Genomic DNA, 17,720 nt, shown 5'->3' on the forward strand with positions numbered 1-17,720 from the left:
TCCTCTGCCTCCCTGAGATAGGCAGGCCCGCCCGTTTCTGGCGGATGTTGATTCTACCACTTCCTCTTGCCAGCAGTTTTTGGTGATTAATGACCTTTTTCCTCACATTGTGACAACCTTGGAGCTCCAAGGTGAGAATGGGCCCTGTGGGACCTGGTTCAGTTGGCAGGGGGGAGTCTTGGGTTTGAGGCCTTTCTTATCTGTGAAATAACTGTAATAATAATAGCTCCTCAGAAGGCTGTTTCCAGAATTAACATGGCTGCTTCCAGAGATAGGGCTTGGGCATCTCATAGGCAGGTCCACCCACCTACCTACCAACATACTCATTTTGTGTTCACACACCTACCCACTCACCTGTTTATCCATCATCCTTCCATCCATTCATCAGACATTCATTTGGCACACACCTTGTGCCACGACTTAAGGAACAGTTCAATTCTTCCCTGATCAGAAATTTCCCGGCTGGTGAGGTGAGAACAAATAGTGACAATACGGTGTGATAAGTATCGTAATTGGGGAGCCAGAGAGAAGACAGTATGAACTAGGAGCAGGGAGCGCAGGAAGACTTCCCAGAGGAGTGCCATTGGAATTGTCCTTGAAGGATGAGTAGGATTCCACCAGGTAGCATGCACCATGTGACTGGGAGGCCCAGGCACCAGGAGGCTGGGTTATCTTTGGGTGACAGCAGCTAGACTTGATGGCTTAGAAATCACAGTGGGGTAGAAGATGTGCTCCCCGAATTTGAGGCTGTGGCTTCTACCTGGGTTACCATTGTGTCCTCACCCCCAGCCACGACCTAGAATACAACTGCACACAGTAGCAGATGCTTGTTGGGTGTTAAAATAACAGTAAGAGCTATACCTGTTGAGTACTTACTGCCTGCCAAACACTGCACCAAGCACTTCGTGTACTTTTCATTCTCTACAGCAACACGATGCAGTTATCCCCATGTTTATGGCTAAAGAAACAGGTTTAGAGAAGTGAGGTCACTTGTCCAGGTCACATGAAAGGAGGGCCAGGAATCAGACCTAGGAAGCCGCCTGTCCCTCTGGGGCTTATGCTCATAATGGCTTGCTGGGTGGCTCCAGCTCTCCACTTGAAGCTGGCAGCCCTTGGTCATTGTGTTTGATTCAGCAAACACTTCTGGGTCACCCCGTGATCCCCATGGCAGAGCTGGGAATGGAGCAAGCCTGCCCTCAGGGAGCTTCCAGTTGACGGGGCAGCCAGACCTGGGGCCAGCAGCTGTGTGTAAGGCCAGCTGTAAGAAGATCTGGATGGAGGCGAGCTCAAACCTGTGGGGAAGAGGCTCACAGAGCAGGCCTTTGGGAAAATGGCAATTGCAAAACAAGGAACTCTGGAAGGGAGCCATTTCAGGTGGGAGGGAGAAGGGAGCATGAACCCCCACAGACCTCACCCATGCAGGTCTTCTGAACCCCAGTTCAAGCCAAAGGGCCACAGGCTCCCTAGCATGTAATAGGTGCTTAGTTAATACTGACTCCATAAGTGAAATGCTCTTCTCCTGTCCCCAAGCTGCTTGCCTTCAGGTCCTATTTGAAAGGGTGAAAAACCAGGCCATAAGCAGGAATTGTTCTAGAAAAAAGGGAGGGGGGATCAAGGTTGGAAGAATATCTGATGTGGGATTCTGAGGATCAGAGGGACCCTCATTCCGGCTCATCCTCCAATTTGCCACGTGACTCTGGGCCAGTCACCTCACCTCTGAGTCTCATACCTCAGCTGAAACAAAATACAGGGGTGGGAGGAGATGACCCCTGGGGTGGCTTGTTATCTCAAAAGTCACAGTATTAAGTATTAATTTTTCCTAGCTCTTTCACATACAGAAACGCATCCAAGAATGTTTAAAGCAGTTGGAAGCCAAGAAGCAGCAGCAAGTTGGCAACATAACCCAGATAGAAGAAGCTTCCGAGAAGCTCAAGGCAAGTGGACATTTCTTCCTTGTTCTAGTTGAGATGTTCACACTTCCCCTGGTACACAAGGCTCTCCTCAATATGGAGCCAAGGGAAGATCAAAACTAACCTCAAAGGGGCAGATCAGGTTTGATGGGGCTTGAGACTTCTATAATGTAGGGGACTCTTTTTAAGGAAAATGACACAAGGGGCGCCTGGATGGCTCAGTCAGTTAGGCATCCGACTCTTGGTTTCAGCTCAGGTCACGATATCACGGTTTCGTGGGTTCAAGCCCCACGTCGGGCTCTGCTCTGATGGCAAGGAGCCTGCTTGGGATTCTCTGTCTCCCTCTTTGCCCCTCCCCCACTCACGCTGCCTCTGTCTCTCTCAAAAATAAATAAACTTTAAAAAAAAGAAAGAGGGGCGCCTGGGTGGCGCAGTCGGTTGGGCGTCCGACTTCAGCCAGGTCACGATCTCGCGGTCCGGGAGTTCGAGCCCTGCGTCGGGCTCTGGGCTGACGGCTCGGAGCCTGGAGCCTGTTTCCGATTCTGTGTCTCCCTCTCTCTCTGCGCCTCCCCTGTTCATGCTCTGTCTCTCTCTGTCCCAAAAATAAACGTTGAAAAAAAAAATAAAAGAAAGAAAGAAAGAAAAATGACACAAAATCAGGTGCAAGACCATGAAGGGCCCTGGCTAATGAGGAGCCTTAAGCTTCTGTTGTGTTAGCTTTGTGTGAATCCACTTCTGCCCAGCACCTTAGCCTTGCCCCGTGGCAGCTCACAAAATGGAGGAACAGCCTTTCCTTCTGGCAACCGCCAAGGCCATTCTCTTAGAGGGACCAGTCATCCATCCCCTGCACCCCAAATCACCTTAAACAAAGCAAAATGCAGCATAAGGAGCATACAAACAGCTCTTTGGGTTTTACCGCTTTGTTGAAAGAAAGAAAATAGGGTATCAATGTATTCCATAAATAAATACTTTCTTCAGGCTTCTCCTTTCATAGCAGTGTTTATTTACTTGGATTCTTTTGTGGGCTTGAAATGGGAAGTTGGGGCTGACGTTATTGGGAGCTGCCATCTGACTAAAAAAGTTGCTGGGTCTTCTGGTCCTTTTATGTGAACTGAACTGGTCCCTTCCCCTTTCACCCTCAGCTGGCCCCTCCTGGAAATGAGGGCTAGGGTGGGATGCCTGCCCAGGGTCTCTGCCCCTGAGGGCTCTATAACCCTGGACTGACCCCTCACAAGTCAGGCAGAGAGACTGGCTCCGACCAAGGGAGTAGCTGGCACCCAGGACTTTCTGGGCCAGGCCCACAGCAGAGTGGAGAGGCCAAGACCCAGGCCAGGCCACAGAATTGACCTCCTGTTGGCACAGCATCCACTGTCTGTGACTGCATGCCCGAGTGTGCTGGGGACAGTTGTGGTTTATACCTGTGGCCCCAGCTTCATTATTAATAGAGACGCTCATGTCTTCAAGAGCATTTCTCCGGGCTCAGACCAATAGTGGTTTGAAAAGATTTGGCAAGGGATGGGGGAAGTGCTTTGGGCTGTGCAGCTAGAACAGAATTGGGATACAGATTCACTGTCTGCAAATCTCTGAGCACGTATGGTTGGGGGCTCCCCAGGAAAGAGTTAGGACCCATGTGGAGAGTCTAAGGGGGCCCATTTCAGCTTCCTCTAAGGAATGGAATTTTCTTTCTTTTAGTCTTCTCTTCCAACTTTTAAACTTTCATTTTGAAATAATTCCAAATTCACAGGATGTTGCAAAGGTAGTACAGAGAAGCCTTGTGTACCTTCCACCTAGTTTGCCCTACGGGTTAGATCTTACATACATACAGCACAGTATCAAAACCAGAATTGACAGGGGCGCCTGGGTGGCTCAATTGGTTAAGCATCCAACCCTTGGTTTCTGCTCAGGTCACGATCTCACAGTTTGTAAGTTTGAGCCCTGCAACAGGCTCTGTGCTGACAGCTCAGAGCCTGGAGCCTGCTTCGGATTCTGTGCCTCCTCCTCCCATTGTGTCCCTCCCCTGCTTATGCTCTCTCGCTCACTCTCTCTTTCATAAGTAAGTAAATGAACATTAAGAAAAAAAAACAAGTCCAGGGTATCCATTGTGTTCTTTTATGGATTGTGCTCTTGCTGTCATGACTGAGACTCTTTGGCTAGCCCTAGATCCCAAAGATTTCCGCCTTGGTTTTTTTTTTTTTTTTCCGAAAAGTTTTATAATTTTACATTGAAGTCCATGATTCTTGTCAAGCTAATTTTTGCATAAGGTGTGAGATTTAGCTCAAAGGTCTTTTTTTTTTTTTTTTCCTTACGGATATCCAATTCCTCCAGCACTGTTTGTTGAAAAGACTGTGTTTTCTCCATTGAATTGCTTTTGTCAAAAGTCAGTTGGCCGTAGTTGGCTGAGGCTATTTCTGGGTCCTCTATTCGGCTCCATTGATCCACGAGTCTATCCCTCTACTATCACATGGTCTTGATTGCTAGAGGTGAGAAGTCCTGAAATAGCTGATACCTCCTGCTGGATTCTTTTTCAAAATTGTTTTAGCTATTCTAGTTCCTTTGCCTTTCCATTTAAGTTTGAGAATGATCTTGTCTGCTTTGTTGGGATTTTGGTAGGAATTGTGTTCAGCATGTTTATCAAATTGGAGAGAGCTGACATCTTTACTATGTTATCTTACAGTCTGTGACCACACCCCTCTTCATTTATTTAGATTTGGGGGGGTTGTCAGCATTTTGTAGTTTTCAGCATGCAAATCTGTGTATGGTTTATTGGACATACAGCTCAGTGGCCCTCAGAAGGTAATAAGAAGGGGAACCTGGGTGGCTCAGTCAGGTGAGTGTCCAACTCTTGATTTCAGCTCAGGTCATGATCTCATGGTTCGTAGGTTCGGCCCCACCTTGGGCTCTGGGGCCTAAGCAGCTTGGAGCCTGCTTAGGATTCTCTCCTGCCTCTCTCTCTGCCCCTCCCCTGTTCATGTGCACACACTCTCTCTCTCTTTTAAAATAAATAAATAGGGGCGCCTGGGTGGCTCAGTTGGTTGAGCGGCTGACTTCGGCTTGGGTCATGATCTCGCGGTCCGTGAGTTCGAGCCCCGCGTCAGGCTCTGTGCTGACAGCTCAGAGCCTGGAGCCTGTTTCAGATTCTGTGTCTCCCTCTCTCGGACCCTCCCCCATTCATGCTCTGTCTCTCTCTGTCTCAAAAATAAACGTTAAAAAAAATATATATATATAAAAATAAAATAAATAAAAATAAAATAAATAAATAAACCTTAGGGGCTCCTGGGTGGCGCAGTCGGTTGGGCGTCCGACTTCAGCCAGGTCACGATCTCGCGGTCCGGGAGTTCGAGCCCCGCGTCGGGCTCTGGGCTGATGGCTCAGAGCCTGGAGCCTGTTTCCGATTCTGTGTCTCCCTCTCTCTGTGCCCCTCCCCCGTTCATGCTCTGTCTCTCTCTGTCCCAAAAATAAATAAAAAACGTTGAAAATAAATAAATAAATAAATAAATAAATAAACCTTAAAAAAAGATAATAAAAAGAATGAGATTAATGGTCAGCATTTTAATTTTTTTTTAATGTTTGTTTATTTTTGAGAGAGAGACAGAGTGCAAGCAGGGAAATGGCAGAGAGAGAGGGAGACACAGAATTCAAAGCAGGCCCCAGGCTCTGAGCTGTCAGCACAGAGCCTGACCTGGAGCTTGAATCCACGAACTATGAGATCATGACCTGAGCCGAAGTCAGACACTCAACCAACTGAGCCACCCAGGTGCCGCCGTGGTCAGCATTTTATTTATTTTTTTTAAAATAATTTTTTTTAACGTTTATTTATTTTTGAGACAGAGAGAGACAAAGCATGAATGGGGGAGGGGCAGAGAGAGAGGGAGACACAGAATCGGAAGCAGCCTCCAGGCTCCTAGCAGTCAGCACAGAGCCCGACGCGGGGCTCAAACTCACGGACCGTGAGATCGTGACCTGAGCTGAAGTCGGACGCTTAACTGACTGAGCCACCCGGGCGCCCCCGTGGTCAGCATTTTAAAGCTGAAATGGGTTGATTGTTTGATTGGTTGATCTGTATAAAAATTTAGACGTAAAAAAGTATGAAGATGTGGCCGTCCTATGCCTGCGCTCCTACATGGGACCTGTCAGAGCTGATTAGGTGCTCCCACTAGAAGGACACCTGTCTCCAAGTCTCCCAGCCCCCACCTGAGCACCTCCCTCACTGTGTTACCAGTCTGGCTCCTGGGGGCATTTATATTTCCATTCCTGGTCAAGAAACAGAGGTTTAGGAGCTCCTGCATGGCTCAGTTAAGGTTCTGACTTCCTGCTCAGGCCATGATCTCGCAGTTCCTAGGTTCGAGCCCCACATCAGGCTTCGTGCTGACAGCTCAGAGCCTGGAGCCTGCTTTGAATTCTGTCTCTGTCTCTCTCTCTTTCTGTGCCTCCCCACCCACGCTCTGTCTCTCTGTCTCTCTGTCTCTCAAATAAATAAACATAAAAAAAAGAGGTTTAAAAATTCAGCTGTACTTAACTAGGTGATGGGGGATTAAGAATATGCCTGTAATGATGAGCACTGAGTAATGTATAGAATTGTTGAATCACTGTATCGTACACCTGAAACTAACATAACACTGTACATTAATTTTACTGGAATTTTTAAAGATTCAGCCACACTTCAAGCCAACTACTGTTCACATTTTGATATTTTTTCCTCTGTACATGTATACGCATTGGTATAGTTTGAGACATATCCTCTGCACAATTCTAATATCATATCCCCACTTTGGAGCTAAGGCACATTGGCTCATTTCTTTGTGTGATTTGCTATTTGTATCTTCACCTTGCTGCCCTCAGTAGGTGTTTTGCATGGTGTCCTGTACCCCTGGGTTGTGGGAGCTCGCCTTCAGAGCCCTGAGGCCAGAGCATCTGCAGTGTACTCTTATCAGTTTCAGTAGTTACAGACCTGTTTTTATATATGAATTTTTCAGTTTTGAGGGTCTATGAACTAGGACTTGAATTCTTCTCAATACAAGCCTGTTGTTTGGTTTATGTGTTTTGCTGATGACTCTCTTTTTCACCCATGACCCTTGATGGATGAGAAGATTCCTTGCCCCTTCCTCAGGCCAGTGGGTGGAGTTTTCCCAGTGCCTCGTTCCTGGATGGAGGGGCTGTCTGTGCACCTGACTTGGTGCAGGTGACAGGTGCCCAGAGCATCCTCTGAGACGACCAGGCCCCCAGTGTGGTGTGGCTGTCATACGCTCCTCCGCCCTTCCTGGGGCCACTCAGCTCAGCTTCTGCGCAGCTCTTACAGCAGGTTCCCTCTTTGTTTCGGGCAACTAGGGGTTTCTGTTGTTTGTTGTTTGTTTGTAGGTCTGGTTTTGGTTTTTGAGCTTGGTCGTGGAATTTAAAAATTTGCTCATTTTATCAGCATTTCTATGTATTTGAACTAGGAAGGGGGATTTTCCACATCAGCTCCTTCTCTCTTATTGACCAAAACTATATGTCATTTTACATATGGGGTTTTTGTTTTTGCTTAAGATCATAACACTTCCCTGTGTCATTAAAAGTTCTTTATCAATGTCAGTGTTAGAGGTTGTATATTCCATTATATGGATCTACCATGATTAAGCCATTTCCCCAGTGTTGAACATTTAGATCATTTCCAGTTTTCCATTAACGTAAAATAACACTGCAGTGAACATTTTTTACTTATTCTCTTCAGACGCATTCCTGGAAATGATTCGTCTGGCTCAGTAGGCACAAATGTTTATAAGGACTCTCAGGCATTCTGCTGAACTGTGGCTAGTGTGGTGTGTGGAAGAAAGCTCAAGGGAAACCATGCCGCTCTGTACTTGATTTCCTAGAGGCATTACTAGGGGAAAGGTCATTCACCTGAAAATTAATCCATAAAACACCTTTGTCAACAAACTAAAAACAGTAAAGTTTATACACGGTCCAAAGCCCATTGTCTACAAACCAATGATCATGCCCAACTAACCCCTTCTTCCCAGAGAACAATCAAGAGGACCTTCCTCATTAATCCTCAACCAACACCCATTAAATGATTTTCTCTGACATCCTTGTTGGTAGGCTGTTTGCTTCCCCTTTGTGGCTCCTCAGAGGGCCAGTACCTGCAGGTGGACGGAAAACTCAACACTTACCTGCTACCCTAACTCAACAAGGATGGGAGTGTTTATGTTCTTTCTGAATCTTCCCACTTTATTCCAGGGAACTTTTGATACCATTATAAGGAGGGGGGAGCATATAAATATATATACTATATAGATAAATATGTAGTTAAGTTTGATTACTGTCTGTCATATCCAGACCTAGGTAGGAAGTTAGGATGGGCACAGACTTCCAGAGCTGAAAGGCCCTTGGAGATGGGGCCACCCAGGAAGAGAAGTGACTTACCACCAGTCACACAGGAAGGCAGAGGTGGACCTGGGGCCACAGCTGCATCTATCAAGGCCCATCCAGGAAGACAGAAGCCACTTCGAGGGGATGAATGCAGGGAATGGAGGCCAGCGTGGGAAAGGTGGAGAAACCAGCCAGGGGGCAGCGAGGCAGTAGCATCAGCAGGAGGCACCTTTACATGTAGCCGGCAAGGCCAAGGGAAAAGATGGGATAACCGGGGGCAGGGGCCAAGATACCTTTGCAGGAACTGGAACCAGAGTGGGCCTGTCCTGTGGAAGCTGGAGGGTAGAAGGGATGCAGGAATACACCTTCTTGTGGAAAAACCACCCTGGTGGGAGGGACACCCTGGCTGCTGCCTTCTCTTGCCTCCTTCTAGTCCCTCCTCCCATTGATGAGACCCAGCCTGAAGCAAGATCCTGGAAATTCAGGAGTCAGCCCCTCTCCCTCTGGAGTAGTGCTGGGGGAAGGACAGGAAATGGACCTGAGTCACATGGGCCTAGACTGGCTCCCTGGGCAGGGAAATAAACAGCCTCCATTCCTGGCTTTATGCCTTTCCCTGTGACCCACAGAGCTGCAGAGCCTGAACCACAGATTAGGGTCCGGGGACCAGTGATGTGACAGAAAGCGGACTTTGCCAGAGTGGGAACGGGAAGATGTAGACTCAGCCATGGCTGCTGTTGACACTGACGATGCCACCCGTCTCTACCAACCCTGCTGGGCATGGCCTCCCCTCTGCTTCTTCCTGCAGGCCACTGCCACATATCAGAGTGGTCGGGATGGCGTAGCTAAAGTGGAGAGGGCAGGGGTCGAGAGCACGCCTGCCTTCCCCAGTGGGATGCCCCTGACAGGTGCCCATAGAAGCGTTGTCCAAAGTCCTACTGAATTATCAGCAAAACAGCTCTTTCCGTTTTCCTCACAGGCTCCTTACCCTCCACGGGACCCAGACAGGCCTCCAGGGCCCTGGGCAGAGATGGAGTCACATAGCAGCCAGCACTCCATGTGCAAAATCCCCCAACCTCCCATGAGTGCGCTTCATCACTGCCCAAGTGTCTTCCCTCCCCAGCCTGTTACCTTCCCAACTAGACTGTCAGGCGCTCACCCAGCCCCACCCGCTCCAGTGCGAGCTACAGTTTCACTTTGAACCAACGTGGCCCAAACCAGACACATACTTCCTTATCTCCTTGCCAGAATTCCCTCCCGCTTCTTCTCTCCCTCTCCCTCCCAGTCTTTGTGTGTCTCTCTCTCTCACTCTGTCTCTCTTGTTCTTTTTTTTTTTTTTTTTTTTTTTTTTTTCAGAGAGACCACATGAGTTGGGGAGAGGGGCAGAGGGAGAGAGAGAATCTCAAGCAGACTCCACACTTGGCACGGGGCCTGACTCAGGGCTCAATCCCACAGCCCTGGGATCATGACCTGAGCCAAATTCTTTTTAACCATTTGCATAATCAGACTTATCTGCTTACACCTTAAGTTTTCTTATAGAGGGGTGCCTGGGTGGTTCAATTGGTTAAGCATCTGACTCTTGGTTTTGGCTCAGGTCATGATCTTGTGGTTCACAAGTTCTAGGCCCTCATCGGGCTCCATGCTGGCAGTGTGGAGCCTGCTTGGGATTCTCTTTCCCTGTGCCCCTCCCCACCCTTTCAAAATAAATAAATAAACTTAAAAAAAAAACTTTAAAAAATAAAAAAATAAGTTTTCTTGTGGATGTTTTCAAACAGTTATTCCTGGAGTGAGAGTTATAACAATGTGTTTATAGAGTTGTAGAGGGCATCTGGCTGGCTTAGTTGTTAGAGCATGTGACTCTTGATCTCGGGGTTTAAGTTTGAGCCCCACGTTGGATGGGAGATTACTTATAAAAAATCTTTAAAAAAAAATAGAGCTATAGAAACTGCTTGGAGCATAGCTTCATCAGGAAATTATTTGCTCCCTTAGTTTCTATAGAAGGGTCTTCCAATTACTTACATTGCCTCCAAAATGTGTTTATAAATCAAGAGTTTGGAACACATTTTCTTTCCTTCGTTTGGGTCATTCAGTAGAGATATATTTGTGTCCAGGTTCACTGGCCCATAGAAACCCTGTTGTAAGTGTAGGCTAATTCCCAGGCTAGCCCAATGGCAATTTAACCTATGTTGCATATGGTTGGTATAAGCTAGCCTCAGAACCTAACCACTGCCTAGAGCACTGTATAGGAAACGGGACTTCAGGAACTCATCCCACAGATCATGCCAAACAACATGTTCCTGCCCTACTAAGAGAACATGACATCACGGGGAGCCTGTCCACACCGCATCCCCCCCCACCCCCGGTGCCTCACCAAGTACCAAGGGCTGCTATTCTGTTGGGTGTAGGAAAGAGACCTATGTTTTGCTTTTATTTTTTTTAATGATTTTCTGTTTTATCTTTTAATTGTACTAGTAGTGTATGAACACATGTTCATTTTTTTAAATGTTAATCATAGTATATTAGAACATAGTATAGAACTATAGAAACTACAAAGTGGGAGTTCCTCTTCGCCATCCCCCTAATCCTCACACCTCTTCCCAAACATGACCAGAACTAACAGACATTGGAATGCACTTGCAGACATATAGATGGCTATACAGGTTTCCTCTGCTATCCAAAAGTAGAGTGTTCTGTGAAACCTTCTGTAGGTAGAAATGGCATAAAGTAAAGAGCATCTCCCGCTTTTCAAACGTTTGAGTAAAACCACTTCACTTTTACAAAAGACCTACATTAATGCCTGTTTTCTAACCAAAAGAAATCTGAAGAACGTTTTCACTTTTGGGACAAAAACTATTACCACACTAATGTAGCTTTCGTAAGGTCAAAGTGGACTAACACAGACTTTCAGAAAGCAGGAATACCTGTATCCATATATAATTTTTATTTAGTTATATTTTATATAAATAGGATCATCCTGTATATATTATTCTGTAACTTGCTCTTTTTCATGTGGTGTCTTGGAGAGTTTTCAGTGCCAGGGCATATGGATCCCCTGAATTCTTTGTGCAGGGTGTGTGTGTGTGTGTGTGTGTGTGTGTGTGTGTGTGTGGTAAAATATACATAACATAAAAGTTATGATTTTAGCCATTTTTAAGTGTAAAATTCAGTGGGACTAACTGCATTTACAGTGTTGTACACTCAGAACCACTATCTGTTTCCAAAAAGTTTTCACTATCTTAAATATAAACTCTAACCAATAAGCAATTACTTCCCTTCCCAGCAGCCCCTGGCAAACTCTAATCTATTTCCTGTCTCTGTGAACTGGTGTATTGTAGATATTTTATGAAAGGAAATCATACAATATTTGTCCTTTTGTGTCTGGCTTATTTCACTTAACATATCTTCCCGGGTCATCCAATTGTAGCATGTATCAGAACACTGCATTCTTTTTAATCACTACGTATTATCGTTGCATGAATGCCTCATAATGTGTATAATAAACATACATGTATTTCCCAAAATGAAAATTTTGCCCAGCTTTACCACCGAAAATGCTGTATGAGCATCTTGGTACACAAACCTTCATGCACATGTGAAAATGTTTTCTAGGATCAATTCCTGCAAGAGGAATTGCTGCATCAAAGGACATATGCATTTAAAATATGGATATTGTCACATTGCCCTAAAAGTGCATTGCCAACAGATGCTACCACCCACCATGTATGTGAGTGCCTACTCCCCACACCATTTCAGACTCTGCTATTGTCCATCAGTTAAGATTCCTCTGGTCTGATGGCCAGAAAATATTTTCTGCTTACATTGCTCACTTCCTTGATTGTTTGAGAGGCTGAGTACCTCTTCATACAGTTATTGGCACTGGCATGTATTTGGTCCATTTTCAATCAAATGATTTCTTTTTTTTACTATAAGTTATGGATAATAAACCTGTGTAGTTTGTTACTTGTCATGTAGTTGTACAGAACCTTCCCTCTTAGGAAAATTTTCACTTTTTTTAAAAATTGTTTTAATGTTTTTATTTATTTTTGAGAGAGAGAGAGAGAGCACAAGTGGGGAAGGGAGACAAAGAATCTGAACTAGGCCTCAGGCTCCGAGCTGTCAGCACAGAGCCTGACACGGGGCTTGAATCTATGAACTGTGAGATCATGACCTGAGTGGAAGTCGGACCACCTAACCTGCTGAGCCACCCAGGCACCCTTGTTTTCATATTTAATAAGGCAGCTCATCCTTCATTGATCTTTTTAAAAATTTTTGGCTTTTCTTGTGCTTATTCTTCCCTACCATAATTTAATACTTGTTTAATCTGCATTGTTAATTAAGACTTTGGGATTACAGTGAATTTGTAGACCAATTTGGAGACAAGTAGCATCTCTAGCCACAGATAATGGTTTTTTGTTCTACACATTCAGAGGTTTGGTGTTTTGTTTTGTTTTTTAAATGTCTTCCAATACAATTTTATTCTTCTCTTTATGTAGGTCATTACAATTTTTGTTAGATTTATTTTTAGGTGTTGTCCTATTTTTTTTTCCCCGACCATCTTTATTTCCCCATGTATTTTCCAATTGGTGATAGCTGGCACTTTGGAAAGCTTGAGTTTTAACAAGCTGATCTTCTACTTGCCCAGCCACCTTGCTGAACTCACGTTTTAGAAGTTACAATTTTTTTCATGTTGACTATTCCGGATTTCCTGGTTGGCAATGATGTCATCTGTAACTGGTTTCTTTTTAGGCTCATGCAGAGTCGAGTAAAACCTGGCTGACGGGAAAATTCACTGAACTCAGATTGCTACTTGATGAAGAGGAAGTGCTGGCAAAGAAATTCATTGATAAAAACATGCAGCTTACCCTCCAGGTGTACAGGGAGCAAATCGAGTCTTGTGGAGAGCAAATAGACATCATGAACAAACTCTCCAGCAGGGTCTGGAGGATCAGCCAGGAGCCCAGTCCTGTCCAGCTGCTGCAGGTAATGCTGGATTTCTGCCCTCACGGTGGATCCCTGCCACCAGCATTTCACATTGGTCACTGGAACACAGTATTTACACTCCAAGTAAATACACAGAGAATCAGCATGCAAGTTTTCTTGCCCCTACACCAGTGGGAATAAAATATGCTTTGTTAGGAACAGTGTATACATCCTGGACTAATTAAATAACATTAACAGCCACCATTTGGGGGCAGGGAAGAGGTTCTATGTTCCCATCACTTTGTGTATCTTAGCTCTAATATTTACTAGAAGTCTGCAACATGGATATTCTCACCCCATTTTATGAATGAGAAATTGAGGCTCAGGGAGGGTGAAGTGACTTGTCTGAGGTCACACAACTGGTAGGTGGCAGAGCTGTGATCAGAGCCAGGTCTGCCTGACTGCAGAGCCACGAGGCCCCACTGCCTGGCCCTCTGCCTGTAGAGTCTTATTTGAGACCCTCCCCCTCCTGGAAGGTCAGGAATCCTTTCAGCTCCTGAGCAGGCTCCACGAGGTGAATCACAGTTTGCTCAAAGGGGAGAGAAGGATCCTACTCCTTGGCCACTGGGCTTTGTTGGAGACTCTTCCCTTATACCGAGGGAGAGTCTAAGAAATAGCCCCTGTGATTCATTGCTGTATTAGTGAACACATGTTGTTGTGAATGATGTTCGTGTTTTCAAGGAACCACGGAAGAAACTTCCTTCTCGCGCCAGTGCTCCCATGCAGCCTCCAGTGTGCTTGGATTGCTTTCCTCCTCGTGGAACTCTTCCTGTTTCCTTCCTTGCCAAGGCTTCTGGGAATCTCAGAGCTAAATATGTTTCAAACAGCTTGGCTAAGACTTGGTGGCATACATCTTGTTCCTCGTCTCACTCTGGCTTCCAGCTTATGTTCTTATCCTGGCGTTCTCTTCACCTAATTTTCCTGATTATAAAGGAAAATCTTACAGTATTAGATAGCCTTCATGAGATTCTTTACAGGCTTGTGGGAGAAGGCAAGGCATAACTAAAGGTGTCCTGGAATGTAATCACAGATTAGACTGTGGCTGGAAAATAAGACAGACAAATCAATCAGTCAGTACAAAACCAGTTAAGCCAGTCCCTGTCAGATATTTCTAGTCTTGTGCCTTTATGTGGCCTGGGTCAGTTTGGCTTCCGTGTGTCATTGTTAGCTAGCAAAAAACTAAATCTAAGAAAAATTCTGGGTGAGGTGCTTTCCTAGGCACAGTGGATATTATGCCATAAGAGGGGCTAGATGCACAGTGGGGTACATTTGTTTTTTAAATAATGGTACTTTGTAGGGATATCTAACACAAAAGGATGCTTCTGTGGAGAAGAATGTTTCTCTTAAAAAAAATTTTTTTTAACGTTTATTCATTTTTGAGACAGAGGGAGACAGAGCATGAACGGGGGAGGGTCAGAGAGAGAGGGAGACACAGAATCGGAAACAGGCTCCAGGCTCTGAGCTGTCAGCACAGAGCCCGACGCAGGGCTCGAACTCACGGACCGTGAGATCATGACCTGAGCCAAAGTCGGACGCCCGAGCGACTGAGCCACCCAGGCGCCCCATTCTTTTATCATAGATACAGTTTCAGGGCTTTGCCATCTTCTTTCTTTATTCTCTGGTGCCAGAACTACTGATATTCGTCATTTGTCATTCCTCCCTTCTATTTGCTCATTCACGTATTCATCAAATACATACTGAGCAACCTGTTCACACCAGGCCCCTGCTTGACATTAAGAGCTCATGGGTCAGGAGACATACTCAGAAACATTTATTTACAATGCAGCCCAAGTAAGCTATCAAAAGTATGTCCAAGAAATGTCCAATTCTGTATGGGGGGTCAGGGAAGACTTCTAAGGGAAGGTGACAGTGGAGCTCAGTGTGGGAGCATGAGGAGAGGCCACTGGGGATATACAGAGGGACAGAGCAGAGAGGACATCCCAGACAGGAAGGAATCCTATGCATGTGAGAGCCTGGCAGGCTGGGCAGCAGCAGGCGTTCAGCCGGGCAGGGATACGAGGGAGGAAGGGGTGTTGGGAGATGCAGCTGGACCAGGAAGCCAGGGCTAGTTAGCCAAGGGCCATATGTGCCTGGTCATGGGGTTTAGACTGTCCTGTAAAGATACGTGAGGAGTGTTGTGAACTGGGGAATGACCTGGTTGGTTTAATGCTTTTGGAAGGTCACTTTGGTGACAGAGTGGAGGATGGACTGAGGTGGCCTGGGCCAGTGGAAGGGTGTCAGGATGGGAAGAGGCAGGCAGGTTTGAGAGATGCAACGGGATTGGTGATTGGAAGTGGTGGGGGAGGGGGGAGATGCAAGATGATGCCCAGCCTCTGCTCGAAAGATAGGACGCTCAGTTGGTTGAGCGTCTGACTTCGCCCCAGATCATGATCTCATGGTTCGTGAGTTCAAGCCCCACATCAGGCTTGCTGCTGGCAGCGCAAAGACTGCTTTGGATTCTCTGTCCCTCTCTCTCTCTGCCCCCCACTCTTGTGCTCTCTCAAAAACAAGTAAAATATTGAAGGGAGGGAGGGAAGGAAGGAAGGAGGGAAGGAGGGGAGGGAGGGAGGAAGGAAGGAGGGAAGGAGGGGAGGGAGGAAAGAAGGGAGGAAGGGAGGGAGGAAGGAAGGAAGGAAGGAGGGAAGGAGGGGAGGGAGGAAAGAAGGGAGGGAGGGAGGGAGGAAGGAAGGAGGGAAGGAGGGGAGGGAGGAAAGAAGGGAGGGAGGGAGGGAGGAAGGAAGGAAGGAAGGAAGGAAGGAAGATGGATGGGTGGCTAGAGAGCTGTTGCCTGAGTTGGCAAAGCTGAGAAGCAGGTGTGCTCAATTCCATTCCTTATTCTATCATAAATATTTACCGAGAACCTACTATGTGTCACACCTTGTGCTAGATGCTGGAGCTGGGGGTACCAGGTGGTGGCATTTGTCCTTCACCCTCTCTCCCCCATCCCATTCCACCCATCTGCCCTCTGAGCCACCCTCCTGTTGCAGAGTGGCACCCTGGCCCCCATGTTAGTGCTCTGACTCCCTGGCCAGCTCTATTCCTGGGAGTGACCTTAGGCCTGGTTCCCCACAGTTACCTTCTTCCCCACCAAATGTGGATAGAGTCCAGACTGGCACCCCCTAGGCTGCACAGGGCCTAGGACCAGCCTCCTGACCTGAGGTTCTCCTGAGGTCCACCATCCTGCCTAGTGGTTTTGCCGTTAGCCTAACGGCAGAGGGCCAGGCCGTGCTCCCTCCTGAGGCGTCCATCTGCCCATCTTGCCCTGAGCAGCACCGCCCACTAACCAGGGCCTGCTCACTCAAGGCACTCCTTGCCCAGGACAGCCCTTGAAAGAGCGCAGAGTGGGCTCCTACCTGCCAACAAGAGAGTCCACTGTAGCCATTTCAAGCAGGAAAGGAGTTTATGAAAGAACGAGTATTTGGCAGGTCACAGGATCTCCAGGAGGGCCTGAAAGTTAGGATGAAGACCAGGCGACAGGAGGAAAGTCCAGGCCACAGCACGGGGGTGCTCCAGCGTAGACCCCGCTGCGTCTCTGCTGGGCCACTGACCCAGGCACTGCCCCTGAAGCCTCCAGCCCTGCTGTCCCTGACGGCTACATGCTGCTGCCACTGCCTCATGGTCACTTCCACATCCAGGCCTTAGATCGGTCACAGGCCTGCACCTAGGTGCAAAGAAGGCTGGGAGAGGGAGTTTTCTAACTTCTACTTAGGAAAGCAACACTTAACACGGGAAGGCTATTTAAAGGGTGAAGTCCAGGCAGAAAACAGTTCAGGTCCCCCCAGTGGTGGGCCCTCCCCCTCAGCTGGCATTCCGGCTGAACTTTCAGGGTCCTTGGCTTCCTTCTTGGAACATGGTTTCTTGCTCCCTCCTTTAGACATGCCCAAAGGGCTCTTTCCCCAGAAAAACTGGCCCCTCATCCCTTTTGTTCCCTTGTACCTCCAGCAGACCCGTCGCAGTGTCTGTAAAGCTTCAGGGTCCCTTGCAAGGCGGTGAGCAACTTAAGGGCAGGTGCAATCAGCCAGCCTCCCTCCTTCCTCTGCCCCGAACGCCTAGCACAGAGTAGAGCTCAGTGAACATGGAGGGGAGGAAGAAATCAACAGTGTAGGCCCGAAAACTGGACCTCTGCGTGTCTGCCGCCCTGGGGCCGGCTGTGTGGTCTCTTCAGAGCTCTGTTCCCGGGGGCCCAGCCTGGGCCGGTCCCAGTTTCCGGGGCAGGGTGGGGCCTGTACTTGCTGGCCTGGGTTTGTTCCGGGGTGCAGCGGTGGAGGCTGGGACAGCACCCACAGTTCCCAGAGCCACCCTGACCCCCGCCCATCCTGGCAGGAGTACGTGGCCGCTGAGCAGCAGATGCAGCAGCAGATGAGCCTGGGAGAGCTGTGCTACCCCGTGCCCCTGTCCTTCGAGCCCGCCAAGAGCTTCTTCAAGGGCCTCGTGGAGGCCATGCAGAGCATGTTACAGACACCACTGGACGTTCGCCTCAAGGAAAGT

General features: G+C 47.5%; 1 protein-coding gene across 4 annotated transcripts in view; it reads left to right on the forward strand.

The window, feature by feature from the left end:
- Positions 1–17,720, forward strand: part of TRIM14 (tripartite motif containing 14) — a 29,866-nt gene that overhangs the window by 1,160 nt on the left and 10,986 nt on the right. For 2 of the 4 annotated variants that reach the window (XM_047828912.1, XM_047828914.1), the window contains exons 2-4: positions 1,824–1,934; positions 12,999–13,232; positions 17,556–17,718. In XM_047828912.1, coding sequence (XP_047684868.1) covers positions 1,824–1,934; positions 12,999–13,232; positions 17,556–17,718 — 508 coding nt within the window. The remainder of the gene's footprint in view (positions 1–1,823; positions 1,935–12,998; positions 13,233–17,555; positions 17,719–17,720) is intronic. The other 2 variants (XM_047828913.1, XM_047828915.1) reach the window with 1 other exon arrangement.

Source organism: Prionailurus viverrinus, chromosome D4, assembly GCF_022837055.1.
Source record: "Prionailurus viverrinus isolate Anna chromosome D4, UM_Priviv_1.0, whole genome shotgun sequence".
Classification (NCBI taxonomy): domain Eukaryota; kingdom Metazoa; phylum Chordata; class Mammalia; order Carnivora; family Felidae; genus Prionailurus; species Prionailurus viverrinus.